The sequence below is a fragment of the Delphinus delphis genome, chromosome 19 (genome assembly GCF_949987515.2).
Source record: "Delphinus delphis chromosome 19, mDelDel1.2, whole genome shotgun sequence".
NCBI lineage: Eukaryota > Metazoa > Chordata > Mammalia > Artiodactyla > Delphinidae > Delphinus > Delphinus delphis.
The window spans coordinates 57,926,127-57,953,947 of record NC_082701.1 but is presented as its reverse complement, the minus strand read 5'-3'; the positions used below and the strand labels follow the sequence as shown (position 1 = coordinate 57,953,947).

The window sequence follows — 27,821 nt, the reverse complement described above, 5'->3', positions numbered from 1 at the left end:
CAGTAGTTGTGGCGCACGGGCTTAGTTGCTCCGCGGCATGTGGGATATTCCTGGACCAGGGCTCGAACCCGTGTGCCCTGCGTTGGCAGGCGGATTCTTAACCACTGCGCCACCAGGGAAGTCCCAGGATTGTTTGTTTATTTATTTATTTATATTGCGGTACGTGGGCCTCTCACTGTTGTGGCCTCTCCCGTTGTGGAGCACAGGCTCTGGGCGCGCAGGCTCAGCGGCCATGGCTCACAGGCCCAGCCGCTCCGCGGCATGTGGGATCTTCCCGGACCAGGGCACGAACCTGTGTCCCCTGCATTGGCAGGTGGACTCTCAACCACTGCACCACCAGAGAAGCCCAGGATTGTTTGTTTTTTGATGTTCAGTTGTATGAGTTCTTTGTATATTTTGGATATTAATCCCTTATCATATATATGGTTTGCAAATATCTTCTTATTTTATTTGGGTCCTCTCTCTTTTCTTCTTGGTGAGCCTGGCTAAAGGTTTATCAGTTTTGTTTATCTTTTCAAAAAACCAGCTCTGGGTTTCATTGATCTTTTCTATTGTGTTTTTTTTTTTTTTTTAAATCTCTCTTTCATTTATTTCCTCTCTGATCTTTACTTCCTTTCTTCTGCTGACTTTGGGCTTTGTTTTTCTTTTTCTAATTCTTTTAGGTGGGAGGTTAGGTAGTTTATTTGAGATTTTTCTTGTTTCTTGAGGAAGGCCTGTATGGCTATAAACTTCCGTCTGCTTGTGCTGTATACCATAGATTTTTGCAGTGTTTCCATTTTCATTTGTATCAAGTTATTTTCTGATTTCCTCTTTGATTTCTTAATTGACCCATTGGTTTTTTTAGTAGTATGTTTTTCAGTCTCCATGTGTTTCTTCTTTTCCCATTTTTCTTTCTAAGTTGTTTTCTAGTTTCATACTGTTGTGGTTGGAAAAAAATGCTTGATATATAATTTGTCCTCTTACATTTGTTGTTACAAATTGTTGTTACATTTGTTGAGGCTTGTTTTGTGGCTCAGCATGTGATCGATCCTGCAGAATGTCCATTGTGCACTTGAAAAGAATGTGTAATTCTGCTGTTTTTGGTTGTAATGTCCTGTAGATATCTGTTAAGTCCAACTGGTGTATTGTGTCATTTAAGACCACATTGATTTTCTGTCCACTGATGTAAGTGGGGTGTTACTACTACTATTGTATTATTGTCAATTTCTCCCCATATGTCAGTATCCATTTAACAATTCTCCATGCTCCCTTCCCCCAGCTCCTGGCAACCACTGTCTTCCTTTCTGATTCTGTGAGTTTGACTACTCTTGATATCTCACATAAGTAAAATTATACAGTATGTGTCTTCTGTGCCTTTGTCTTATGTGTTAGCGTAATGACCTCGAGGTTCATCCATTTTGTAGCATGTGTAAGAATTTCCTTCCTTTATTAAGTTTGGATAATATTCCATTGTATGTATAGACCACATTTTGCTTATTTATTCATCTGTGAGTGGACATTTGGGTTGCTTCTACCTTTTGGCTGTTGTGAATAATACTGCTATGAACGTGGGTATACAAATATCTCTTTGAGATCCTGCTTTCAATTCTTTTATACATATATATATCCAGAAATGATTTTGCTGGACCGTGTGGTAGTTCTGTTTTTAATTTTTTGAGGAACCACCATACTGTTTTCCCATAGCGGCTGCATCATTTTACATTCCCACCAACAGTGCACAAGGCTTCCAGTTTATCCACATCCTCACCAACACTTGTTATTTTCTATTTGTGTGTTGTTTTAAAGCAGCCGCCTGATGGGTGTGAGATGATACCTTATTGTGTTTTTTTTTATTTGCATTTTCCTAATGATCAGCGATGTTGAGCGTTTTTAAAAAATGTGCCAGTTGGCTATTTGTGTATCCTCTTTGGAGAAATGTCTGCTCAAGTCCCTTGCCCATTTTTTTGGTTTGTTTTGTCTTTTTGTTTGTTTTTTAACTTATTTATTTTATGGCTGTGTTGGGTCTTCGTTGCTGTGCGTGGGCTGTCTCTAGTTGCGGAGAGCGGGGGCTACTCTTCATTGTGGTGCGCGGGCTTCTCATTGTGGTTTCTCTTGTTGCGGAGCGTGGGCTCTAAGTGCACAGGCTCAGTAGTTGTGGCACACGGGCTCAGTAGTTGTGGCTCGTGGGCTCTAGAGCGCAGGCTCAGTAGTTGTGGCACATGGGCTTAGTTGCTCTGCGGCATGTGGGAACTTCCCAGACCAGGGCTCGAACCCATGTCCCCTGCATTGGCAGGCAGATTCTTAACCACTGCACCACCAGCCTTTGCCCACTTTTTAATTGTTGTTGCTGCTGAACTGTAGGAATTCTTTCTATACTCTGGATATTATGATATCCAGGTATCCTTTTCAGATGGAATATTTACTAGTATCTTCTCCCGTGTGTTGCCCTTTCACTCTGTTGATTGTGTCCTTTAACGCCCAGACATTTTCAATTTTGATGTAGTTCAGTTTATCCAGTTTTACTTCAGTTGCTTGTGAGCACAGTGGAGTTCATCTAATCATTCTGCCATGTGTACGCCCAGCGTTCCGCTTTCCCCTATAGTGCCCATCCATCATATTTTACTCTTCTAGCTCCCCAGTGATTGTATCCTTGATGCCCCCATCATCCCACAAGCACACTGGCCACAGGGATACCTATGTGGTTTCTTAAGGGACTCTGCACACGTTTCTCTGCTGTGTGTAACGGGAGTGAAACGTGTGGGTCACAGGGCATATACAGACTTCAGTTTCACTACATTTTGTCAGCCTTGTTCCCACCATCTCAAACTCTGGGCTTGTTGACCTCTTTAAAGTACATTGTTTTTCCGGTGAACACCGGCTCCTCCCAGTCTCTGAGCTTCTGGTGCGGGCACGCGTGTGAGATAGAACTGTTGGTGTCAGACTGTGGAAGAGTAAATGCTGTGTTCTTTCCTGTCCTCCAGGTTGGACCAGGGACTGTTTCCAGGAGTGGGGCTCCTTCATCCAGCTGGCCATCCCCAGCATGTTCATGGTGTGCATTGAGTGGTGGACCTTTGAAGTCGGAACCTTCCTTGCAGGTTGGTCAGCACTTCGGTAGAAACCTGTCACCAGCCTGGTTAATCATGTCTACAGAGCTTTTCAGGAGACCCAAGTTTGCTTCTCCTTCCTCTTGGTTTTATCAGGCCCTCGTGGAAGATTTCAGTACAGGTTTCACTGCCCATCCGACCATAAGCACACTATTCAGGTTGGGTGAGGCTTTGTGCTACCCCACTGCCTTTCATTTTGTAGCTTTGAAAGGGACGATTGCTAAGGTCATGGAGCGACCTGCCAAGGTCACGGAGCAGAACAAAGCCCGAGTCTAGGTCTCAGGACGCTGGCCACTGTGGCTCGGCCGACTGTTGCTAGGCATTTACAGAGTGACGGATTTTGCTGTGTTTTAGCCTCGCTCTGTTTCTTTCCGACCTAGAACAGTTTTGGTCACGGGCATTCACCTTAGCCATCCACTGCTAGTGGAGGAACAGAGGAAACAACAGAGACAGAGGGTAATAATACTTGATCTGAAAGTTTCTGTGGACACTGGAATGCGTTCATAGTGCCATCACTTCTCATGGAGTTCTACTGCCCTCTGTCCTTCCCTCCGTACTGTGGTCCCCCGTCTCCCTGAAGGATGACCTGCACCCCCGGACACCGCCTGGTTTTCTACTTAAGCCCCGTGTTTTGTTCCCTGGTGAAGTGGGGGCTTCTGGAATGAGCCTGTGTCCCATCTTAGCTGCTGCAGTTCCTGGATGCTTCCTGAATGGGCTTCTCCTTGGCACAGACAGTGAATTCTGCCATTGGATTACGCTTCTGGGGGCAACCTTGGCTTCTCTGAAATTACATTAGGTTCTAGTTTCATAAGGAAAATGTTCACTTTACTCCACTTTTTGAACATTTCAGGATTGATGAGCGTGACAGAGCTTGGAGCCCAGGCCGTCATTTATGTACTGGCTTCTGTGGCTTACATGGTAAGGCGATGCCCTGCTGTCCACTCGGAGAGTTAGACGGTACGAGGGGGGAGCGCAGCTGGAGAAGCAAGTGTGGATTTTGGAGCCAGACACACTGCTGGGTGTGGGTCCTGGCCGTGCTGCTTCCCAGCTGTGTGATGCTGGGCTCCTTACGTAACCTTTCTGAGCTTAACTTTCCCCGTATACACAGTGGGAAAAAATACCTACCTGGCAGGTGAAAATTAAGACAAAGCTTATATAAAATACTTAGCAGAATGCCTGGCATGTTTATTGGAAATAACGGAGTTTACTGCAAATAACTTGGTGCTGGGATATGGTGGGGCATAAGGTGCAGACAGTCCCTGTCTCTTGTGGCTGGTGGGCTGGCGTGGAGATAAGCAAGCAAAGAGATGAATAAGAGCATGATACAGACATATAACATGCACCATAAAAGAAGCAAACAACAAAATAAGTCTAAGCTGTATGAAAACAGAGACAGACACCTTTTTAGATAGGCGTTGAGGAACGGTCCTCCTGAGTTGCTGTGTAAGCGGAGACTTGAAGGGTGAGAAGGTGCCAGCCCAGGAAGCCCACAGTCAGGGCTGACCACAGGCCCTGAGATGCAGGGATGCACGAGAGCCCTTGCATGTTCAGGGACCTGATACGAGCCCGGCTGAGGGGTTAGCGAGGAGAGAAGCTTCTTGCCGCTGTGTAGAAGCTGGCTTGGAGGACAGGTGTGGGATGGGAGGCGGGAAGGAGGCTGTTGGAATCGTCGAGGGGAGCAAGTGGAAGGCGGCTGGTGGTGGAGAAGGGGCAGAGAGGCTGAGTTAGTGATGCCGTTGGGCAGAGCGGAAGTGACAGGACCAGGGTTTGGATGTGGGAGGCTTGGCAACGCACGGGAAGAATCACAAATGCCTCCAGGGTTTCGGGCTTGAACAGCTGCGTGGCGTCAGGCCTTTTACCTTCTGAGGCTTTCTGAATATTCCAGTTCTGCACATATAGGCCCTTTGTTCCTTGGTTTTGAAAAACAGATGCCACCTGGGCAGTAGGATGAGGGGCCATTTTTGTTTCTGTTTACATATGTTTTTTTAGTCTTAAAAGTGAAAGAAGGACTTAGTGGGGGATTGATGTGGTCGTGTAGGAGTGAGCCGGGAGGGTGTCTAAGGGCAAACCCCAAGACACAGGAGTCAGCAGCAGAAGGAGACCCCCACCAAGAGCCAGGCCCAGGCAGGTGTGGAAGGGGGGCGACCCCGAGAACAGGTCGTGGAAGAGCCAGGGAGAGGGTGGGAAGGGTCCCTTGGATTTAGGGTCATCGGAGACGTTCTGGAGTGATGAAAAGCAGGAGGCAGATGTGGGCACCGACCTTCTCGGGGTGAGGAAGCAGAGGCTGCTGGGAGTCAGTTCTGTCTAGAGGATTGGCTGTTGATGGGGGAAGGATTCCATCAAGGCACGATTTGGTTTTGCTTCTGTTTTTTAAAAAAAGTAATTAATTTATCTTTGGCTGCATTGGGTCTTCGTTTTGGTGTGTGGGCTTCTCATTGCAGTGGCTTCTCTTGTTGCGGAGCATGGGCTCTAGGTGCGCCGGCTTCAGTAGTTGTGGCGCACGGGCTTAGTTGTTCCGTGGCATGTGGGATCTTCCCGGACCAGGGCTCGGGATTCTTAACCACTGTGCCACCAGGGAAGTCCTTGCTTCTATTTTTAAATGGTGGCCCTGGAGTTTGTTTGGGTTTTTTGTTTGTTTTTTGTTTGTTTGTTCTTTTGCAGTACGCGGGCCTCTCACTGTTGTGGCCTCTCCCGTTGCGGAGCACAGGCTCCGGACACGCAGGCTCAGTGGCCATGGCTCATGGGCCCAGCTGCTCCGCGGCATATGGGATCTTCCCGGACCGGGGCACGAACCCGTGTCCCCTGCATCGGCAGGCGGACTCTCAACCATTGCGCCACCAGGGAAGCCCTGTTTGTTTGTTTTTAATATATTTATTTATTTATTTATTTGGCTGTGTTGGGTCTTAATTGTAGCATGTGGGCTCTTCATTGCAGCACATGGGCTTCTCGTTGTGGTGTGCAGGCTCTAGAGCGTGCGGGCTCAGTAGCTGCAGCACGTGGGCTCTCTAGTTGTGGCATGCGGGCTCCAGAGCATGTAGGCTCTGTAGTTGCGGCAAGCAGGCTTAGTTGCCCTGCACCATTTGGGATCTTAGTTCCCAACCAGGGATCAAACCCAAGTCCCCTGCATCGGAAGGTGGATTCTTAACCACTGGGCCACCAGGGAAGTCCCGTGGAGCTTGTTTACAGGTTTGCAGTAAACCGAAGCTATCTACCAATTCTACCTTATCTTCATATCTTCTGTTTTTCTACCTGTTCTATCACAGGCTTTAATTTTTAATTGTGGTAAAATACACATAACGTGAAGTCTACCATCCTAACTACCATTTTAACTGCCTAATTCAGTAGTGTTAAGCATATTTTGATTGTTGTACAACCAATCTCCAGAACTTATTCCTCTTGCAAAACTGAAACTCTGCTCATTGAATAATTCCCATTCCTCCTGCCCTCAGCCTCTGGCAACCACCATTCTAGTTTCTGTTTCTTGTCCCAGGCTTCCCTTTGTTAGAGACTGTGAAGCAATAAGTGCTCATTATTTTTATGGAAAAAAAACAAGTCCCCTTAGTGGTGAACTTAAAATAAAAATGATAAAATACAGAGAAATAATCCACTGAGAGCAAGAGTTAACAGATACAGGAAAGTTAGAGTTTGGAGTTTGAGATGATGGTATAATCATCAGAGAATAGAAAAGTCGTATGTTCAGAATCATTCAACATGAAAGAAGAAATTGATACCCAAAGAATATTTGGAAAACAACCAAGTAGGATTTAAAAAAAATGAAAATATAGCCACAGAAATTTAATACTTCATAGATTAGTTAAAACTGAAAAATCAAATAATGAACTTGAAGATAGCTCTGTGGAAATTCCCATAATAAAACAAAGGCATATAAATAGACGGAATTAGATATGCAGACCAATGAAATAGAATAGAGAGCCCAGAAGTAAACCCTCACATATATTGTGAAGTGATTTTTGACAAAAACAACTGTTCCTGGGAAAACTGGATATCCACATGCAAAAGAATGAAGTTGGACCTTACCTAACACCATGTGCAAAGATCAACTCAAAGTGGATCTAAGACTTAAAACAATAAAACTCTTAGAAGTATATACATAAGGCAGAAGCTTCACAACATTGGATTTGGCAATGACTTCTTGGATATGACAGCAAAGGCAAAGGCAACAAAAGAAAAATAGACAATTGGACTTTATAAAAATTTTATAATTTTGTGCATCAGAAGACAGTATCAACAGAGTAAAAAGGCAACCCACAGAATGGGAGAAAATATTTGCAAATCACCTATGTGATAAAGATTACTGATCAGAATATATAGACAACTCTTAAAACTCAATAACAAAAAACAAAACATCCTGTTGTTAAAATGAGCAAAGGACTTGAACGGGTGTTATCTCCAAGGAAGATATACAAATGGCCAATAAGCACATGAAAAGATGCTCAGTATCACCGATCATTAGGAAATGCAAATGAAAACTACAGTGAGATACCTCCTCACACCCATTAGAATGGCTACTCTTGAGAAAAAAAGAAAAAAAAAAGAAACAGAAAATAAGTGTTGGCGAGGGTGTAGAAATATTGGAACCCTTATGCAGTGTCAGTTGGAATGTAAAATGATGCAGCTGCCATGGGAAAATAGAAAAATGGTAGTTCCTAAAAAATTAAAAATAGAATCACCATATGACCCAGCAATTCCACTTTTGGATGTATACCCAAAAGAGTTGAAAGGAGGATCTCAAAGAGATATTTTCACACTCATGTTCACAGCAGCCTTATTCACAAGAGCCAAAAGGTGGAAGCAGCCTCAGTGTCCTTCCACAGACGAATGGCTAAACAAAATGTGATATATACATACAATGGGGTTATCATTATTTTAAAAAAAGGAAGGAGATTCTGACACATGGAACAGTGTGGATGAACCTTGAGGATCTTATGCTAGATGAAATAAGCCATACGTAAAAAGACAAATACTGGACAAGTCCACTCATATGTGGTGCTTAGACTAGTCAATAGAGACAGACTAGAAGGGTGGTTGCCAGGCTCTGGGGGAGGGGGGAGTGAGGATTTATTGTTTAATGGGCACAGGGTTTCAACTTTAGGAGATGAAAAGAGTTCTGGAGATGATGGTGGTGATGGCTGCACAGCATTACGGAAGTATTTTAATACCACTGAAGTGCGTACTTTAAAATGGTTATTAACGGTTAAAAAAAATACACCACATAGTAATTACCGAAATAAGAAGGGAAGAAATGGCTAACATGGTAAATTTCATGTTGCGTGTATTTTGGCACAGTAAATACAAGTGAGAAAAAGTAGAACTGGAACATGTGAAAGATGTAGACCCATTATATATCTTCTATCTAGTAGGAATTCCCCAGGGAGAGGATAGAGACTGGCGGGGATGCCATATTCAGACGTTTGATGAGAGACAGAGACCATTAGATAACTGAAGTAAGACACGAATCTTAATATTCAACAATTATAATGAACATTTTATTGGAGATTCGAGCCTGTGCAATTAGGCAAGAAAAGGAAAATGCATTGATTTATTAACTAAATGGCTGACGTGGCTTTCCTGACCTGTTGTTTGTGGATTTTTCTCCAGCAGACCTCTCCCCTGCATGGGAAGGATCAGTACAGAGGTGGGATCTGTCACATGACATCTTCACCTAAGGGGTTTATGCATGGGGAGCAGGGAGCAGCAGTCCTGACCTCCCCCACTGCCCCACCCCACCTCCCATCCCCCAAGACGAGAAGGGCTTGGCTCTGAGGCACTCACACCACCAGTCACTGTGCAGTGAGTCTGAGAGGGAGGACCGGTCAGCAGTGGGGTCTGGCCGTGCTGTGCTGTCTGTGACCCTGTCATGAGTCCACAGGACTGCTCATCATTGCCTCCTGGGGCCTTTGTGGGAAGAACGAGTGGGATGTAGCCTTTTCCTCTTTCTCATCTGGACTTTGGCTTCCTGTTGTCCTTTCCCTCTTCCAGAAGCTCATCAGCTCACTTAGTCTCAGAGCTGTTAATGAGTTTCTTCTCTGTTAAGCATCTTTACTGACATTTTAGTGGCATTTGGGGAAGGAAGGGGGTTAAGCATGTGAGCTGGCCATTCATCTGGAGCTGAAGCCAATATGTATATTTTGAGCCCACAAGTCTTGTAAATTTTTATATAGTCAGGTCCATTGTTTTTCAAGTTCTTAAACTTAACAATTTTTTTTTTTTTTTTTGTTTGCGGTATGTGGGCCTCTCACTGCTGTGGCCTCTCCCATTGCGGAGCACAGGCTCCGGACGCGCAGGCTCAGCGCCCATAGCTCACGGGCCCAGCCGCTCCGCGGCATGTGGGATCTTCCCAGACCGGGGCACGAACCCGTGTCCCCTGCATTGGCAGGTGGGCTCTCAACCACTGCGCCACCAGGGAAGCCCAACTTAACAATTTTTAATACATATTTTTTTTCAACTTCACTTAGGCTGGTTCTCAAACAGCAACAAATTAGACGGCTCTCAGGAGGAGGCTGCTTCTAGTAGGAATAGAAGTTAAAGCTGACGTATAAATTATTAAAAGCAGACCTGAGAACTAAAATCGGGTTACTACACAACCCGTGTTTCACAAACAGCCCCCGAGGGCAGCACTGTCATCACAGGAGAACAACCGACATGACCCTGCAAGTTGAATAATGGTCTGTTTAAGAAGCAGGCAAGCACATAGCTTCAGATTTATAGCCAGTAATTAAAATAAAGTTTGGGCATCTACTGTGAAGGGCCATAGTTGGATTTAATGGGTAATTAGACGTAGGAATGTTGGACACATAACGGATGGTGGAGGCAGATTTCATCAGCTTTTGTGGAATTCCCACAGTGTGCCAGGCTTCGTTCTAAGTGCTTTTCTCACATGATTCGTTTCATTTTTACGAATGATTTATATATTTATAGTTCATTAAGTCTTGTAGAATGTAGCAAAGTTGAATTGACTCTTGATAGTATATGTTTAGTTAATAAGGGAGGTGCTTTGCCCTCAAATCCAGCATCTTTAAGAGGTTCTACTCTGATGCCTCTGATGGGGGCAGCGGTCAGGGCAGCTGTTACACATCTGTAACAATGGGCGAGGCCAAGCCACTTGTTTCCAGTCATACGGCAAGGATGTACTGGAACCGGGTCTAGAACCCGGGGCTCTGACTCTGTCCTGGGTTTCCACGCAGGTAGACTCCAGTGCACTGATACTCTGATTTTCAGACCCTCTGACCCCTCCTCGTGATTTTGCGATCATTCATTTCTAGGTGCCTCTAGGCCTTGGTGTGGCAGCCAGCGTCCGGGTGGGCAGTGCCCTGGGGGCGGGGGATGCCCAGCAGGCACGACACTCCTGTGCCACCGCCCTCCTGTGTGCAGGTGAGTGTGGCACTGCTGCTCGCTGGCCGCAGCTGTATCGAAGTTGAGAAATATATATCATAGTTTCTCTGGGAATTGACTTACGTGTGCAAACGCAGCTGCAGTCTTTCTTCTTTATGCTGACTTCTGTTTACTCAGTTAAATGAAGCTCCTAACTATGACTTTCTGTTATTAGGCACCAGCTAAATACTCTTCCACTTGGTACTAACAGGAATCATTTCAAAGGCAGTTGTTGTCATGTGCAGGCTTCTTTCTTTCTTTCTTTCTTCTTCTTTTTTGCGGTACGCAGGCCTCTCACCGTTGTGGCCTCTCCCGCTGCGGAGCACAGGCTCCGGACGCGCAGGCTCAGCGGCCATGGCTCACGGGCCCAGCCGCTCCGCGGCACGTGGGATCTTCCGGGACCAGGGCACAAACCCGTGTCCCCTGCATCGGCAGGCGGACTCTCAACCACTGCGCCACCAGGGAAGCCCATGCAGGCTTATTTCTGACCAGAATCTGTGTGCCCAGCTCTCCAGGTTCCTGGATCACTGACCCTTAGGCAGTTTGAATGTTCTGGAATCTGAGCAGTTAGAGAAGATTCTGATGATGCTGTCATCTTATTGAACATCTTTTCTATGAGTCTCCCTTAGAAAAAGAAGTTAGAATCATCTGACCTTAGGTGCTCTTTTCCTAGACAGTAAGAAGAAACACTTTAAATTATTACATTTCTTAAACCATTGAGACAAATATCTCCTGAGAAGTCGGTACGAGGATTTATCACACTCGGGAGCACTTTCATTTCCTGCTGTTTCCTCTGTATTTTCCAGGTGTTTGCGCACTTGTAACCGGTATCTTCCTTGCTGCTTTAAAGGATGTGGTAGCCTATGCATTCACCAGTGACAAGTATGTACCATCTTCTAGGAGAACATTTTTAGTTTTATGCTTTCTTTCTTCACTCTACTTTTCTGACTCTGAGTAGCATGTTACTCCATAGGAAAATCTGTAGTGCAGCTGGGAGTGAATCTGAAGAGGTTTGAATGAAGGAAGCCCATGGAAACCCCCTCCACCCCTCCAATACCCAGTTCATTTATCAAATGCAAGTGGGCTTTCTCTTGTGCTCCGTGTGTTTTTGCTCAGAGATACACAGAAAAAGCACATGGAAAAAAACCTCATCCCCAGAAAGGCACCTCCCCGTCCAGGGCACGCTGGCAGCCAGCACACCTGAATCATCTGGGCAGTGTTTGCATAAACCACTGACCCAACCTTAGGTAGAATTTTACTGCATTTTCTGTAATGATGTGTTTGTGTAATTATTTAGATGCAATAAAGTGTCTTGAATAAACCAAATCCTTATGAAGAAGCTTCAGTAATTTGCACCAGTTGCCTCAGATTATGCTTATGGAGAAATTCGGTTTTATTACTTTTAAGTGTGCTCTTCTAGTTTGACCCAACCCCACTGGTTTTAGACCAGTGCTTAAATATATTGTAAAATCTTAGGGCTAGGGAGGTGGTCAGATGGAGGTACAGGAACTAGATTTACGATCCTGCGTTAAACCAACTAAAAAACTGGACAAAATCTGTGTTTTTAAAAATGGCATTCAGACATTGGACCACAGGCAGCCCAGATAAATCCCTGAGGAGAACCCCGTGATTGCCCCAGCTTACCGTGAGGGAGTTTCCAGGACAAAGTGCAGACAGGGGCCCTGGGAAAGCCCCCCCCCCCATCTCCTTGGGTTGGGGAAATGGAGTTGGGAGTGGGGAGGCTCTGTGGCGAGTTCCCAGGCAGAGTCCCAGAGCAGGGAGAGCACCTGGAGGGCGCCCAGAGAGCGCTTTGGAGATCTATGGAAGCTCTCCCTCAAGTCTTTAGCCGACCGCTGAGCCAATTGTGCGTGTAAGGGTCCCACCTGAGGCCAGGGAAGGTGGGGTGAGGGACGGGAAGGAACACCTGAAAGGAGCAGGCAGAACAATCCCTGAAGCTCATAAAGGGTCGGGAAGAGTTTGTGTTCCCACCACGTGGAATGAACAAAACCTTGTAATGCATGGGATGGCTGGTGGAGTTCTCAGAAGGTCCTTGCCTCAGGAGAAGGAAAATTAGCCCTAGAATGAAGCCTGCTCTGGTCCCACCTAACAAAGCTTAAAAGTAGACTTGGAAAGGATCAAATTGTTTCCAAGAAATTTAACTGTATTAGAGCTCAAGAGTACTTCAATTATTACAAGAACATGCAGTATTCGACAAACTAAAATTCACGATGTCTGCATCTAATTAAAAATTACCAGGTATACAAAGGAGCAAGAAATTAAAGTCCATAGAAACATCAATCAGTTGAAACCAACCCAGAAATGAAACATATGATAGAATTAGTACACAGGGATATTAAAAGTTTTAATAACTATGTTTTGTATTTTCAAGAAGATAGAGGAAAACGTGAGCATGCTAAAGTAAGACATCAAAGATTTTTTAAAAAACAAATTGAACTTATAGAGCTGAAAGAAAATGTCTGAAATGAAAATATATTGGATGAGAGTAACAGCAGATTAGAATAGTGTAGAAGAAAAGATTAGTGAACTTGAAGATAGAGCAATAATACATATCCTAAATGAAATGTGGTGAGAAAAAAGACTGGAAAAAGATGAATATCAGTGAGCTGTGATTGGCCTAAAAAGGCTGTAACTAGGGTTCTCAAAACAGAGAGGAGAGGGGACAGGAAAAAAACCTGAATAATGGCAAATCTTTCTAAATTTGGTAAGATCTTAGAATTAAAGAGATCTAAAAGCCTATTTGATGTAATCACTCATCTTACATCAGGATTCCTCCAAAACATCCTTGCCAGGTTGTCCAACTTACACTTTCATAACCTCAGTGGGTGATGATCTTGCTACCTCTGAAGGCAGCTTTGATTCTCAGGACACCTTCCTTTTTTTTTTTTAATTATTTATTTATTTTTGGCTGTGTTGGGTCTTTGTTACTGTGCATGGGCGTTTTCTAGTTGTGGTGAGCTGGGGCTACTCTTTGTTGCAGTGCATGGGCTTCTCATTGCAGTGGCTTCTCTTGTTGTGGAGCATGGGCTCTAGGTGCGCAGGCTTCAGTAGTTGTGGCTCGCGGGCTCAGTAGTTGCAGCTTATGGGCTCTAGAGTGTGGGCTCAGTAGTTGTGGCGCATGGGCTTAGTTGCTCCACAGCATGTGGGATCTTCCCAGACCAGGGCTTGAACCCGTGTCTCCTGCATTGGCAGGTGGTTTCTTAACCACTGGGCCACCAGGTAAGTCCCAGGACACCTTCCTTATTTTGAGCTGAAATGTACCTGTAATTTTCACCCACTTATTCTGGTTCTTGTGCTTGGAGGAATCTAAATCCATTTCTGAGTTAACAGCCTGCAGATATTTGAAGGCATCTCTCATGCTCTCTTCTCCATGGTAACCATCTGAAATTCCTTCAGACAGTTCCCATGGAATGTGATTTTGAGTCTCCACTTTGGAATTCATACAAACCTGAAGGCAGTGCTCTTAGCTCCATTTAGAGCAGAACTGTGTCCCCTGTACCTCATTCTACCTGATGGACTCCTGGTGAAGCATTAGGTTTTTGGTGGCTGTACGACACTGTGTCTGTGGAGCTGGTTGCCAGTGCGCCCCTGAGCAGCCCTAGCGTCCACATTCTGCACTCCTGTGGTTATCTTCTTGGACCCAAATGCAGATCCTACTTTTGTACCCATCAATCTTTATTTTCTTATTTTTTGACTCATCTTGACATTTTGGGTTCCTAATTCTGTCAGTGACAGTATTTCCTACCCTTTTCACCTTCTGGCATCTGTCCACGTGATACACGCTTGTATATCTCCATTTCCTCCTCCTTTGCCTAAAGCTCTGGCATCTTCACTATAGTGTTCTCGCCCCCCAGACCCTAGCAGCATCCCGGCTGAGCTCAGTATCCACATGGATGAGCCGTCCAGTGCCCCAGTCCTCAGCCCAGTAACCTCTGCTCTCTGCAGGCACACTCTCCCGTGGTCATGCTTGGGGCTCTGTCATTACGTAACTGTTCCAGCTCCAGTCCACAACTCCAACGCTTCCAACAGCCATGTCTACTAAGAGGATTCCTCAGCTGCTTGGGCTCTCCAGTCTGTTGGCTCCTCTGGTCCTGCACTCTTTCTCAGTCCATCATGACATCCCTGCCTTTACACCTTCCCTTATGTAGCGTAGGGGCCATGGCTCATTGTCTGCGGAATTCCTGAATCCCTCCTGTGTGGCAGAACCCCAGCCTGGAGGAACCCAGGTGCACACTGTGTCAGTAGCGCATCACTTTTGGAAAAGTCACGGAAGAGGGCGTGTCGGTTCCACTAGAAACTTATGGCCACAGTTAGACCCTCAGCATCAAAAGCACGTCCATCTTGCTTTTCTTTGGCCATCTCACCGTCCATCACTGCAGTCCATATCAGACCTTCTCCACGCTCCTCAAACCACTGACCCCACCCACTGTACCACCCTCAGCCATCACTCTCAGCAAATGACTTGTCTCTCCCTTGAGTTTATCCTGTTTGGAGTTTGTTGAGTCTCTTGGATTCATGTCTTTTATCAAATTTGGGAAGTTTTCAGCCATTCTTCCTTCAAGTATTTTTTCTGTCTTCTCTCTCACCTCTGGCACTCCCATTATGTGTGCTGTTATATTTGATGGTGTTCCAACAGGTCTTCATTTTTCTGCATTCCTTTTTCTTTCTGTTCCTTAGTCTAAATAATCTCAATTTGCTTACCTTAAGGTTCACTGATTCTTCCTTCTGCCAGCTCAAGTCTACTGCTGAGGCCCTCTAGTGAATTTCTCATTTTATTTTTTGGGTTTTTCAACTCCACGGTCTTTATTTTTTATAATTTCTGTCTCTTTATTGATAGTATCTATTTGGTGAGGCACCATTCTCATACTTGCCTTTAGTTCTTTAAACATGGTTTTCCTTAACTCTTTGAATATATTTGAAATAGATGGCTTAAAAGTCTATTTTAGCGAGTCCAAGGTCTGTGCTTCCTCAGAGACAATTTTTATTTATTCCTTTTTTCACCCTGTATATGGACCATACTTTGTTGTTTCTTTACATGACTCATAATTTTTTTTTGAAAACTAGATTTGGGTTTTTTTTTAGTGGAAGTCTAGTTGATTTACAATGTTGTGTTAATTTCTGCTGTACAGCAAAATGATTCAGTTATACATCTATAAATACATTCTTTTTCAGATTCTTTTCCCTTATAGGTTATTACAAAATTTGACTATAGGTCCCTGTGCTCTACAGCAGGACCTTGTTTTTTATCCATCCTATATAGTTTGCCTCTGCGAACCCCACACTCCCACTCCACCCCTCCCCCACAGCCACCGCATGTCTGCTCTCTATGTGAAACCTAGACATTTTAAAATATTATAATGTGGCAATTCTGGAAGTCATATTCACCCCGTCCCCTGGGTTCTTGTTGTCGATGCTCTTGTTTGCTTAGTGACTTCTAAGAACTATTTCGGTAAAGGTCTGTATTCGTTGAGTGTGGCCACTGAAGTCTCTGCTGCATTAGCTTAGAGGTCAGCTAATGACTGGACAGTCTGCATCCCAAACATCTCCCAGTCTTGGCTGACGGGCTCTCTACGTGCGTCAGGTTCACCTTCAATACCCAGCCAGGCAGTTTACAGCTTGGCCTTAACTTTCACTTCCTGTCCATGCAGAGTCTCAAGTTCAGCCCCAGGTGAGAGCTTAGGCCCTTCCTGGTGTTTCTTGAGCCTCTGTGCAGCCCTAGCCGTGCGTGTGGCCTTCTAGATCCCCAGTAACATGTCAGAGCTTCCAGAGCGAGCCCTGATACAACCCCTCGTCCCCAGCCTTTCCTACCAAGCTGCTTGGTTAGTGTGGTGTTTGCCCTGTTTCCACTGCCTCAGGAAGCAGCAACTAGAACATTTGCCTGTAAATTTTTTTAAAAATAAATAATTAAATTTATTTATTTTTGGCTGCATTGTGTCTTTGTTGTGGTGCGCGGGCTTCTCATTGCGGTGGCTTCTCTTGTTGTGGAGCATGGGCTCTAGGCATGCAGGCTTCGTAGTTGTGGCTCATGGGCTCTAGAGCGCAGGCTCAGAAGTTGTGGCGCACGGGCTTGGCTGCACCGCGGCAAGTGGGATCTTCCCAGACCAGGGCTCGAACCCGTGTCCCCTGCAGTGGCAGGAGGATTCTCAACCACTGTGATACCAGGGAAGACCCTTTCAGATATTCCTTTCAGATTGTCCTTGGCCGTGCTTCGGTGCAGGTGAATCTTTTATTCTGCCTGGCACTTTGTAGGCTTTCAGTCTCAAGCAGTGGATTTTTCTTTAGCTCTAGGAAATTGAGATAAATGATAGTATTTATGGATTAATTTGACATGTGTCTTTTCTGTGGTTACCTGTGTTTTGGGATATTTCCTCAGATTTACCATTAAAATTTAGTCTCTAGCCACGTCCCTTTCATTGTCCAGTCTTTAAGTGGAATGTGGTATTTTAGTGTTCATATTTTTCATTTCTAGTTACTTTTCCCAACTGCTCTTTTTCCTTAAAATGCCTGTTTATGAATATTTCTAAGAACAGGAATTATAATTTTTGAAAGTTTCTCTCTTTGCGTTCTTTCTGTTTCCTTTTGCGTCAGCTCTTCTGCCTGCTCATTTTGGTCTTTTTTTTGCGCTGTTGATTTTCTTCCGTGTTTGGTGCATGTTGGTTTAATGTTTATACTTGTGAAGGAAGGACCACACCGTCACTTTGACTAGCAGAGACAGTGCAGGGTTAGCCGACGCTGCCGTCCTGGGTCTGCTCCGCGGAGGAGGTCGCTGCGCTGGTGAGAGGGTTGCCTGCGGGCTCTGCCTGAGTTGGTGGCACCTGCTGGCTAACAGTCTTCTCCACAGGCTGAGGGGAGGGAGGCCAGAGCTCTGGGGGGAGCACCGCCGTCTGTTGTGTTTTGCATCCACACTGGCCCCATGGTGTAGGCCTGCGGTCACCGCCACTCTGCTGAGTCGTTCTCCAGGGCCCCTGAGCCCCACGCGAGGCCTTCGCCAGACAGACCTTCCAGCACAGCCACCAGAGCTCAGGGCATCCCTGAGGAGGGCAGATGTTTTCTCTGCCTTGAACACTGGCCTCCAGCTGCATTTCTGAGGAAGACTCCCAGCCACAGGGGAAGATTACCCTTCACAGGCTGAAACCTGCTTTTTCTTCCCAACCCTCGCTTTTTTTTGAATTTTATTTATTGTTTATACAGCAGGTTCTGTAGTTATCTACTTTATACGTATTAGTATAAAGTATACGTATTAGTGTATATATGTCAATCCCAGTCTCACAATTCATCACAGCAACCCCCCCTCCCGCCACTTTCCCCCCTTGGTGTCCATACGTTTGTCCTCTACATCTGTGTCTATTTCTGCCCTGCAAACCAATTCATCTGTAACCAACCCTCACATTTTTATACTCATCAACAAAACTTTAAGAATTACGCTCTGTTGTGGCAGCCTAGCCCATGTCCCTTTTGACCTAAATTCTAACTGGTGACATTGAAGTTAGTGAGGTTTTATCATGTCCTCACCTAACTGTGCCACACCTAACTGTGAGTTTTGGGTCACTGACTCTTTTTCTCCAACAGAGATGTCGTGTCCCTTGTGAGCCAAGTGATGCCCATTTTTGCTCCCTTTCATCTGTTTGATGCACTTGCGGTGAGTGTTTGCAGTGATTTTACCTCTGTGTACTATATGCAGCACAATTTTGTGTGTCTAGTTTTTTTTTTTTTTTTTTGCGGTACGCGGGCCTCTCACTGTTGTGGCCTCTCCTGCTGTGGAGCACAGGCTCCGGACGCACAGGCTCAGCGGCCATGGCTCACGGGCCCAGCCGCTCCGCGGCACGTGGGATCTTCCCGGACCGGGGCACGAACCTGTGTCCCCTGCATCAGCAGGCGGACTCTCAACCACTGCGCCACCAGGGAAGCCCATGAACTATTTTTAAATAGAGATTTAAATGCTGTTACTTGGTGGGTTTCTGGATGAAAGCTGCTGTAGTTGTTAACGTAACTTTAAAATATATATATATATTTATTTATTTGGTTGTGTGGGGTCTTAGTTGCAGCTCGCAGCCTCCTTAGTTGTGGCCTGTGGGCTCCTTAGTTGCGGCATAAGAACTCTTAGTTGCGGCATGCATGTGGGATCTAGTTCCATGACCAGGGGTCGAACCCAGGCCCCCTGCATTGGGAGCGCAGAGTCATATCCACTGTGCCACCAGGGAAGTCCCTTAACATAACTTTAGAAGGCAAATGTTCTCCTTTATCTCTTATGTAAGGTGCAGTCCCTGTCTTGATATAGGGTATGTGACTGTATTCAGAGCTGTGAAATACCAGGTTGTGTTCTGCCCTGATGTGACTGATGACACCTGAATGACTGCAACACTGGTTTTGGTTTTCCTCTCTCTAGGGCACCTCTGGTGGAGTCCTGAGAGGTGCAGGAAAACAAAAGATGGGTGCTCTCCTGAATGCCATCGGTTATTATGTTTTTGGTTTTCCCCTTGGAGCATCTCTGATGTTTGCTGCTAATCACGGGATAATAGGTACGTGTCTGATTCCTCGGTGACTTACCTTACATCTCACCTGTCCTGTTAGGATAAACTGCTTGAGATACAAAGCAGTTGTCTGGGAAGTGACCCCTGTGGAATAGGAAAAAGGATTTTCTCCCTTTGGTATATGAAAACAGTTTGTGTATTCAGTATACAAAAACACTGGAAATGTCGACTTGAAGAAAATAAACATGACCCTGCCCTCAGGATGAGACCAAGATTAAGTAATTACACAATTATTCTATTTGGGTTAAGTACTGTGAAAGCTGTGATCCCCTATGATGGCTTGGAGCAGCTCCCTGAGGTCGTAATGCATTAGCTTAGTCCTGAGACGTGACTAGAATCACCTAGACGAGGTGACCACAGTTTGTTGAAAAACGATTCTTTCTCTGTTGAATGGTCTTGGCACCCTTGTCGAAAATCAGTGCACCAGAGACGTGTGGGTTTATTTCTGGACTCTGTTCTGCTTCATTTGTCTCTATGTCCAGCTCACGCCAGTACCGCACTGTTTGGATTACTGTAGCTGTGCAGTAAGTTTTTGTTTTTTAAATTTAATTTTATTTATTTTTTTATACAGTAGGTTCTTATTTTATACAAGTTTTTTAAAATTTTTATTGAAGTACAGTTGATTTACAGTGTTGTGTTAATTTCTGCTGTACATATAGACATTCTTTTTCATATCCTTTCCCATTACGGTTTATCACAGGATACTGAATACAGTTCCCTGTGCTCTACAGTAGAGCCTTTTTTATCCATCCTATATATAATAGTTTGCATCTGCTAATCCTGGACTCCCAGTCCATCCCTGCCCTGCACGCCGGGAACCATGAGTCTGTTTCTGTTTCTTGATATGTTCATTTTGTTCCTTTGTGTATTTTAGATTCCTGTGCAGTAAGTTTTGAAATTAGAAAGGGAAGTATTCCAAGTTTGTTCTTTTCCAGTTTTTTTGTTTTACCCATTTAGGGCCCCTTCCAGTTCTGTGTGACTATGAGGGTTAGCTTTTCCATTTTTGTAAAACAGGCTGTTGGAATTTTTTAGCGGGACTGCACTAAACCAGTTAGACTGCTTTGGGGAGAATACTGCCATCTTAAAAATATCAAGTCTTCCAATCCATGAATACAGAACGTCTTTCCATTTATTTGGGTCTTTAATTTCTTGCATCAGTGTTTTGTAGTTTTCATTGTACAAGTCTTTGACCTCCTTGGTTAAATTTATTCCTAGATATTTGATTCTCTTGGATGCTACTGTAAATGGAATTATTTTCTTCATTTCCTTTTCAGATTGTTCTTTGCTGGTGTATTGAAACACAGCTGATTTTTTGTGTGTTGGTCTTGTAAGTTTATAAGTTGATCTTATAAGAATTCATCGATTAGCACTAGTATTTTTGTGTGTTATGAATTCTTTAGAATTTTCTATATACAGGGTCACATCATATATAAATATAAATAGTTTTACTCCTTTTCCAATTGTAATGCCTTTTAGTTCTTTTTCTTGCCTTATTCTACAATAGGGTTTTAACATTTTTCTATATTCTCCTGCAGTACTTTTATTATTTATTTTTTTAAAGTTTTATTGGAGTATATTTGATTTACAATGTTGTGTTGGTTTCAGGTGTACAGCAAAGTGAATCAGTTATACATATACATATATCCACTACTCCCATATACATCATTACAGAGCAGTTTTATTTTTAATTAAAAAATAATGTAAAGCTACAGTTTACAGGATGTAAGATAATTTTCATGAAGGGCTTTTGCAGAAATACGCTGTTTATGTAAATTATGCTGCTCAAATTTATGACATCAGATGCGATCTCCTGTTGGCTCCGTTTCACACTTGGAGAAACTAAAGTCTGAGCAGGTGAAGTGATGTGTCCCACAGACAGTAGGTGACGAGACAGGATTTGAACCCAGATGCCCCCAGAGCCTTTCTTTTGCTGCGATGCATGTCTCTCTGAGGGTTACGATTCCCTCATTCATCCTGAAGAGTCACTGAGCACCTGTATGTGTTGGCCCTGGGTGGTGCTGGAATCTGAGGAATGTATCTTAACAGGCTGGATCCCCGTTTGTTGTGAGCTCACCCCAGGCTCTTGGGTTTTATTCCTCTCTGTGCTTTGGCACCCTTTCCATATTACACTCTTGGGATGTAGGCCTTGCCCGAGGTTCCTCTTGCTGACCTGTCTCCACTCTCCTCCCTGGAAGGCCCAGGGCTCTCAGCTGTCATCTCGGGGCCTGACTTGGAGCCTGCGCTCCTGGCTGCCCAGGTGTTCCTTGTCGGTCACACCATCGCCTCTGGTTTCTGGCCCCTTCCTGGTTCAGTCCCCTGGTCAAGAGCCTGGCCCCAGTCACGCTACCAAGTCTCACCAGCTCCGACTGTGTAATCTCTCTTCTTGTAGAAAGTGGGGTTTGTCACACTTGCAGGGGAGCGGAGTTGAGAGCGTGTGCTGGCTGTGCATTTATCTGAGCGTTCGTCATCCAGCAAACTCTGCACCCACTCAGGTGCTCTTCGTTACGCTAATTAAGGGGTCCCACTCAGCATCCGGTTTCCTGTTGTTGGGGGTCAGGTGAGGGGACGTATTTGAGGCAGATTCTGTTGTCCAGACACCTTGTTTTTTCCTCAGGGAAATTCTTCCCTCCTGGGTCTCATCTCAAGATAGGACCAGTAGACCTCTGTCTGCACAGAATAAATGCACTGTTGCCAGAAGACTCGGGAGCCAACTCTGAATTCCACCTGCCTGGTGGTCTACGGCCTGGAGGCCATCTGTGTACTTATAAAATGGGTGCTCCTCTGACACCCTCAGCTTTTTAAAAATATATATATATATTTATTTGGTTGCACCGTGTCTTCTTGGCGGCAGGCGAGCTCTTTAGTTGTGGCATGTGGGATCTAGTTCCCCGACCAGGGATTGAACCTGGGCCCCCTACATTGAGAGCGTGGAGTCTTAATCCCTGGACCACCAGGGAAGTCCCACCCTCAGCTTTTATGTTCAAATACTGGACGAACATTTTGGAAATGTTGGCCTCTGCTCAGCATAGTTTTTATCATTTTCCTTGTAAAGCTTCTGCTCAATTCTTGTTAAGGTTATCCCCATTTTATCCTTTTGTGGCCATGGTAGACAAGGCCTTCCCTTCCATCCTGTAATCTAAGTGGTGGTGGTTGGTATATTTGAGGGCTGTTAATTACTGTCTGTGAATTTTGTAGCTTGTTAAAATTCTGAATTCCTCTTATTTGAATAGTATTCAGTTGATTCTCACGGGTTTTCCAGGTATACAATCATATCGTGTACAAATAGCTTTATATTCTCCTTATCAGATGTTACACCACTGATGTCTTTTTCCTGCCTAAAGCCTCTAGTAGAATAATAAATTGTTGTGGTAATAGTGGAAATGCTTGTCTTGTTCAGGACTTCAGAGATTGTGCTTCTGATGTTTCTCTACTAAATAGCATGCTGGATTGGGGGCTGACATACATAAATACACACAACGTAAACACACATACGTTAACAAACGTGTGCATGTCTTCTTAAATCACGTTCAGGAAGTATCCATGGAGTCTGCTTTACTGAAAGTTCCCAACAGAAATGGTTGAGAGTTTTGTCAAATGTAATTGCATGTCATGTAAATAGAAGTAGTTCTACTCCTTCCTTTCTAGTGTTTTTGCCTTTTTCTTGTTCTGGCAAGAACTGCTACAATAGGATTTTAACGTTTTTTTCTATATTCTCCTCTAGTATTTTTTATTTTTTAACATCTTTATTAGAGTATAATTGCTTTACAATGGTGTGTTAGTTTCTGCTTTATAACAAAGTGAATCAGTTATACATATACAAATGTCCCCATATGTCTTCCCTCTTGCGTCTCCCTCCCTCCCACCCTCTCTATCCCACTCCTCTAGGTGGTCACAAAGCACTGAGCTGATCTTCCTGTGCTATGCAGCTGCTTCCCACTAGCTACCTATTTTACATTTGGTAGTGTATATATGTCCATGCCATTCTCTCACTTTGTCCCAGCTTACCCTTCCCCCTCCCCGTATCCTCAAGTCCATTCTCTAGTAGGTCTGCATTTTTATTCCCGTCTTGACCCTAGGTTGTTCTGACCATTTTCTTTTTTTTTAGATTACATGTATATGTGTTAGCATACGGTATTTGTTTTTCTCTTTCTGACTTACTTCACTCTGTATGACAGTCTCTAGGTCCATCCACCTCACTACAGATAACCCAGTTTCATTTCTTTTTATGGCTGAGTAATATTCCATTGTATATATGTGCCACATCTTCTTTATCCATTCATCTGTTGATGGACACTTAGGTTGCTTCCATGTCCTGGCTATTGTAAATAGAACTGCAATGAACATTTTGGTACATGACTCCTGTTTGAATTATGGTCTTCTCAGGGTATATGCCCAGTAGTGGGATTGGTGGGTCGTAGTTGCTCCGTGGCACGTGGGATCTTCCTGGACCAGGGCTTGAACTCGTGTCCCCTGCATTGGCAGGTGGATTCTTTAACCATTGTGCCACCAGGGAAGTCCTAAATTTTTATTTCTTAATTTAAAATTTTTTACCTGAGGTATATAGTTGACGTATAATATTATACGTTACAGGTGTACAATACAGTGATTCACAATTTTTAAAGGTTATACTCCATTTATAGTTGTTATAAAATATTTGCTATATTGCCTGTGTTGTACAATACATCCTTGTGGCTTATTTTATACGTAATAGTTTGTACCTTTTAATCGTCTACCTCTATCTTGCCCCTCCCTGCTTCTCTCTCCCACTGGTACACTAGTTTGTTCTCTGTATCTGTGAGTCTGCTTCTTTTTTGTTATATTCACTAGTTCATTGTATTTTTTTTAGATTCCACATATAAGTGAGATCATACAGTATTTGTCTTTCTCTGACTTATTTCACTTAGCATAATGCCCTTCAAGTCTATCCATGTTGCTGCAGATGGAAAAATTCCATTTTTTATGGCTGATCTCCAGTGGAATACTTATCTACCATAATCTTCTTTATCCATTCATCTGTTGATAAACAGGTGCTTCCATATCTTGGCAATTGTAAATAATGCTGCTATGAACATTGGGGTGCATGTATCTTATCGAAATAACGTTTTTGTTTTTTTTGAATATATACCCAGGAGTGGAATTGCTGGATCATATGATAGTTCTATTTTTAGTTTTCTGAGGAACCTCCATACTGTTCTCCATAGTGGCTGCACCGATTTACATGCCCACCAACAGTGCCCGAGGGTCCCTTTTCTCCACATCCTTGCCAACACTTGTTATTTGTCTTCTTTTTGATGATGGCCATTCTGACAGGTGTGAGATGATATCTCGTTGTGGTTTTGATTTCTATTTCACTGATGATTAGTGATACTGAGAATATTTTCATGTGCCTGTTGGCCACCTGCATGTCCTCTTTGGAATAATTTCTATTCAGTTCTGCCCATTTTTTAATTGGGTTTTTTTTTGATGTTGAGTTGTATGAGCTATTTATATACATTGGATGCTAACCCTGTATTGATCATATATCATTTACAAACACTTTCTCCCATTCAGTAGGTTTTCTTCACTTTTTGTTGATGTGCAGAAGATTTTCCTTTGCTGTGCAAAAGATTTTACGTTTTATCAGGCATCATTTGTTTATTTTTGCTTTTATTTCCTTTGTTTTAGGAGATGGATCAAAAAAAATTGCTAGGATTTATGTCAAATAGTGTTCTGCCTGTGTTTTCCTCTAGGAGTTTCATGATATCTGGTCTTACATTTAGGTCTTTAATCCATTTTGAGTTTATTTTTGTATATGATGTTAGAGAATGTTCTAATTTCATCATTTTACATGTAGCTGTCCAGTTCTCCCAGCACCATTTATTGAAGAGACTGTCTCTTCTCTGTTGTATATTCTTGCCTCTTTGTCGTAGATTGACAGTGTGTGGGTTTACTTCTGGGCTCTGTGTTCTCTTCCATTGATCTATGTGTCTGTTTTTGTGCTAGTACGGTACTGTTTTGATTACTGTAGCTTTCTAGTATAGTTTGAAGTCAGGGAATGTGATTCCTCCAGCTCTGTTCTTCTTTCTCAAGATTGTTTTGGCTATTCTTTTGTGTTTTTCCATGCATATTTTAAAGTTATTGGTTCTAGTTCTGGGAAAAATACTATTGGTATTTTGACAGGGATTGCATTGAATCTATAGATTGTGTTGGGTAAGATGGTCATTTAACAATATTAATTATTCCAATCCAAGAACACAGTATATCTTTCCATCTGTTTGTGTTGTCTTCAGTTTCTTTCATCAGTGTCTTATAGTTTTCCGAGTACAGGTCTTTTACCTGTAGGTTTATTCCTAGGTATTTTATTCTTTTTGGTGCAATGGTAAATGGGATTGTTGCCTTAATTTCTCTTGCTGATAGTTCGTTGTTAGTATACAGAAGTGCAATACAATTGTTAGCATAAAGAAACAATCCCATTAATACTTTTAATTAAAAATTAAGTTTTTAGTGCCTGTTGAGATGATCCTATAAATTTTCTCCTTAGATCTCTTACGGTGATAAGTGATATTATTTGATTTCTTCATGTTGAACAATCCTGATTATTATGTGCTACTCTTTTAGTGAGCTGCTGGATTCTACTAATATTGTATTTAAGAATTTTGCAATGGTAGTTATAAGACTGGTCAGTAGTTTCATTTCTTTGTGTAATCTTTGTAAAGTTATGACATTAACAGTATTAATATACACTTACTACATAAGGAAAATTAAAAATGTTCCCTTTTTGTATTCCCTGGAACAATTTACATAGTGTAGGAATATTATATTAATAATAATATTAATATTAATATATTAATATTAAAGGTTTGGTTAAATTATATGAAACTGTCATGTCAGGCATTTTGGAGGAGTCTGTTACAGCTTTCACAATTTCTTCTCTGAAATCAGTTTGCTTAGACTTTATCTTTTTGGAAGGGGGGTCAACTTTGGCAAATTATACATATTTTCAGAAATCTATCCATTTTATGACTCTAACTGTATAGAATTGTGCAAAACAATCTGTCATGTGCTTTTGGGGTAAGTTGTTGTATGTGTTCTGCATCTATATCCACATCTGCAATTTCTATGGATTTCCTTAGTAACGATGAGCTGTGTTTTCTGCAGAATATAGTCTGATTCGAGGACTGACCCAATGCTGTAGTATGTATTCAAGTAGATCCTTCTGTTCTGTGTCAACTAGTACATTTTTACCGTGTAAACAATTTTGAATCTGTCCCCATTGCTCTGTGAAATTTTAATCCCGCAGCTGTCGTGAGAGCCTTCTGTGTCCACACAAACAGAGGTGCTTAGTTTCTTATCCTGACTTTTTGGAAATGTTGTCATGTGATGGCTTAATGAGTAACTGTCCTCAATGTCATGTCTCTTGATGACCGGTTCAGGCTGGGAGCCTGTGGGGTATTTGATCAGCGTCAAGCAGGATTTCGCCCTTCTCTGTTTGGGACACAGAACTGCCAAGTATGTATTACGGTCTCATCCCTACCAAGCACCGTCGTCGACACCAGGGAAACACCGTTTAACCAAAGAGCCAGAGCCTCTGCCTGATGAGCTGCTGGGGTTTCACAATTCAGCTTTGCTTTAAAAAAGCAAAAAACCTAAAAACCTCTCCTCTACTAGACACTGAGCTCTTTAGAATAAGAACACGGCAGATCTCGCTTTTTGTCCATAAAAGTGCTTCTCGCTATTGGACTTATTTAGCAGGTGCTCAGATTTGTTAAATAACACTTTTAAACTATTAATTATACATTAACAACATGGAAATCTTGTGAAAATACATAAAAAATATAATGATGAAAATTAAAATTACCTCTAGTTCACTCCTCAAATATTTCCCTGAGGTATTTCAATGTATTTTATTCCAGCCTTTTAAAATTATTTTTCTCCCAGTATTTTTTGTTATTCACAGAGTGCGGTTATACTGAATGTGTAATTTCCTCCGGTCCCATGTTAAAGACATGGCTTTTAGTAATTCTCTAGTATTTCCTTGTATCGTTTATTTAATGCTTCCCTAATAGTGGACATTTAAATTGCCCCCCTTTTATCTTTTAATTGAAGTATTGCTGATTTACAATGTTGTGTTAATTTCTGCTGTAGAGCAAAGTGACTCAGTTACATGCATATATACATTCTTTTTTATGTTCTTTTCCATTACGGTTTATCCCAGGATATTGAATATAGTTCCCTGTGCTGTACAGTAGGACCTTGTTGTTTATCCATTCTGTGTGTAACACTTTGCATCTACTAACCCCAAACTTCCAATCCATCCCTCCCCCACCCGCCCCCCCCCCCCCAGCAACCACAAGTCTGTTCTCTGAGTCTGTTTCTATTTTGTAAATGAGTTCATTTGTGTCATATTTTAGATTCCACATACGGGTGATGTCATATAGTATTTGTCTTTCTCTTTCTGACTGACTTCACTTAGTATGATAATCTCTAGGTCCATCCATGTAGCTGCAAATGGCATTATTTCATTCTTTCTTATGGCTGAGTAGTATTCCATTGTGTATATGCACCACATGTTTATCCGTTCCTCTGCTGATGGACATTTAGGTGGTTTCCATGTCTTGCTGTTGTGAATAGTGCTGCTGTGAACATTGGGGTGCATGTATCTTTTTGAATTATAGTTTTGTCTGGGTATATGCCCAGGAGTGGGATTGCTGGATCATGTAGCAACTCTGTTTTTAGTTTTTTGAGGAATCTCCTTACTGTTTTCCATAGTAGCTGCACCGACTTACATTCCCACAAACAGCGTAGGAGGGTTCCCTTT

General features: G+C 43.2%; 1 protein-coding gene and 1 pseudogene across 1 annotated transcript in view; one reads left to right on the top strand and one right to left on the bottom strand.

The window, feature by feature from the left end:
- Positions 1-27,821, bottom strand: part of LOC132414155 (receptor-binding cancer antigen expressed on SiSo cells pseudogene) — a 109,813-nt pseudogene that overhangs the window by 33,135 nt on the left and 48,857 nt on the right.
- The window catches only part of LOC132414276 (multidrug and toxin extrusion protein 2), a 32,866-nt gene that overhangs the window by 2,665 nt on the left and 2,380 nt on the right, over positions 1-27,821 (top strand). The window contains exons 2-7 of the mRNA XM_069540096.1: positions 2,961-3,074; positions 3,934-4,001; positions 10,367-10,475; positions 11,282-11,357; positions 18,063-18,132; positions 18,880-19,012. Coding sequence (XP_069396197.1) covers positions 3,020-3,074; positions 3,934-4,001; positions 10,367-10,475; positions 11,282-11,357; positions 18,063-18,132; positions 18,880-19,012 — 511 coding nt within the window. The 5' untranslated portion in view covers positions 2,961-3,019. The remainder of the gene's footprint in view (positions 1-2,960; positions 3,075-3,933; positions 4,002-10,366; positions 10,476-11,281; positions 11,358-18,062; positions 18,133-18,879; positions 19,013-27,821) is intronic.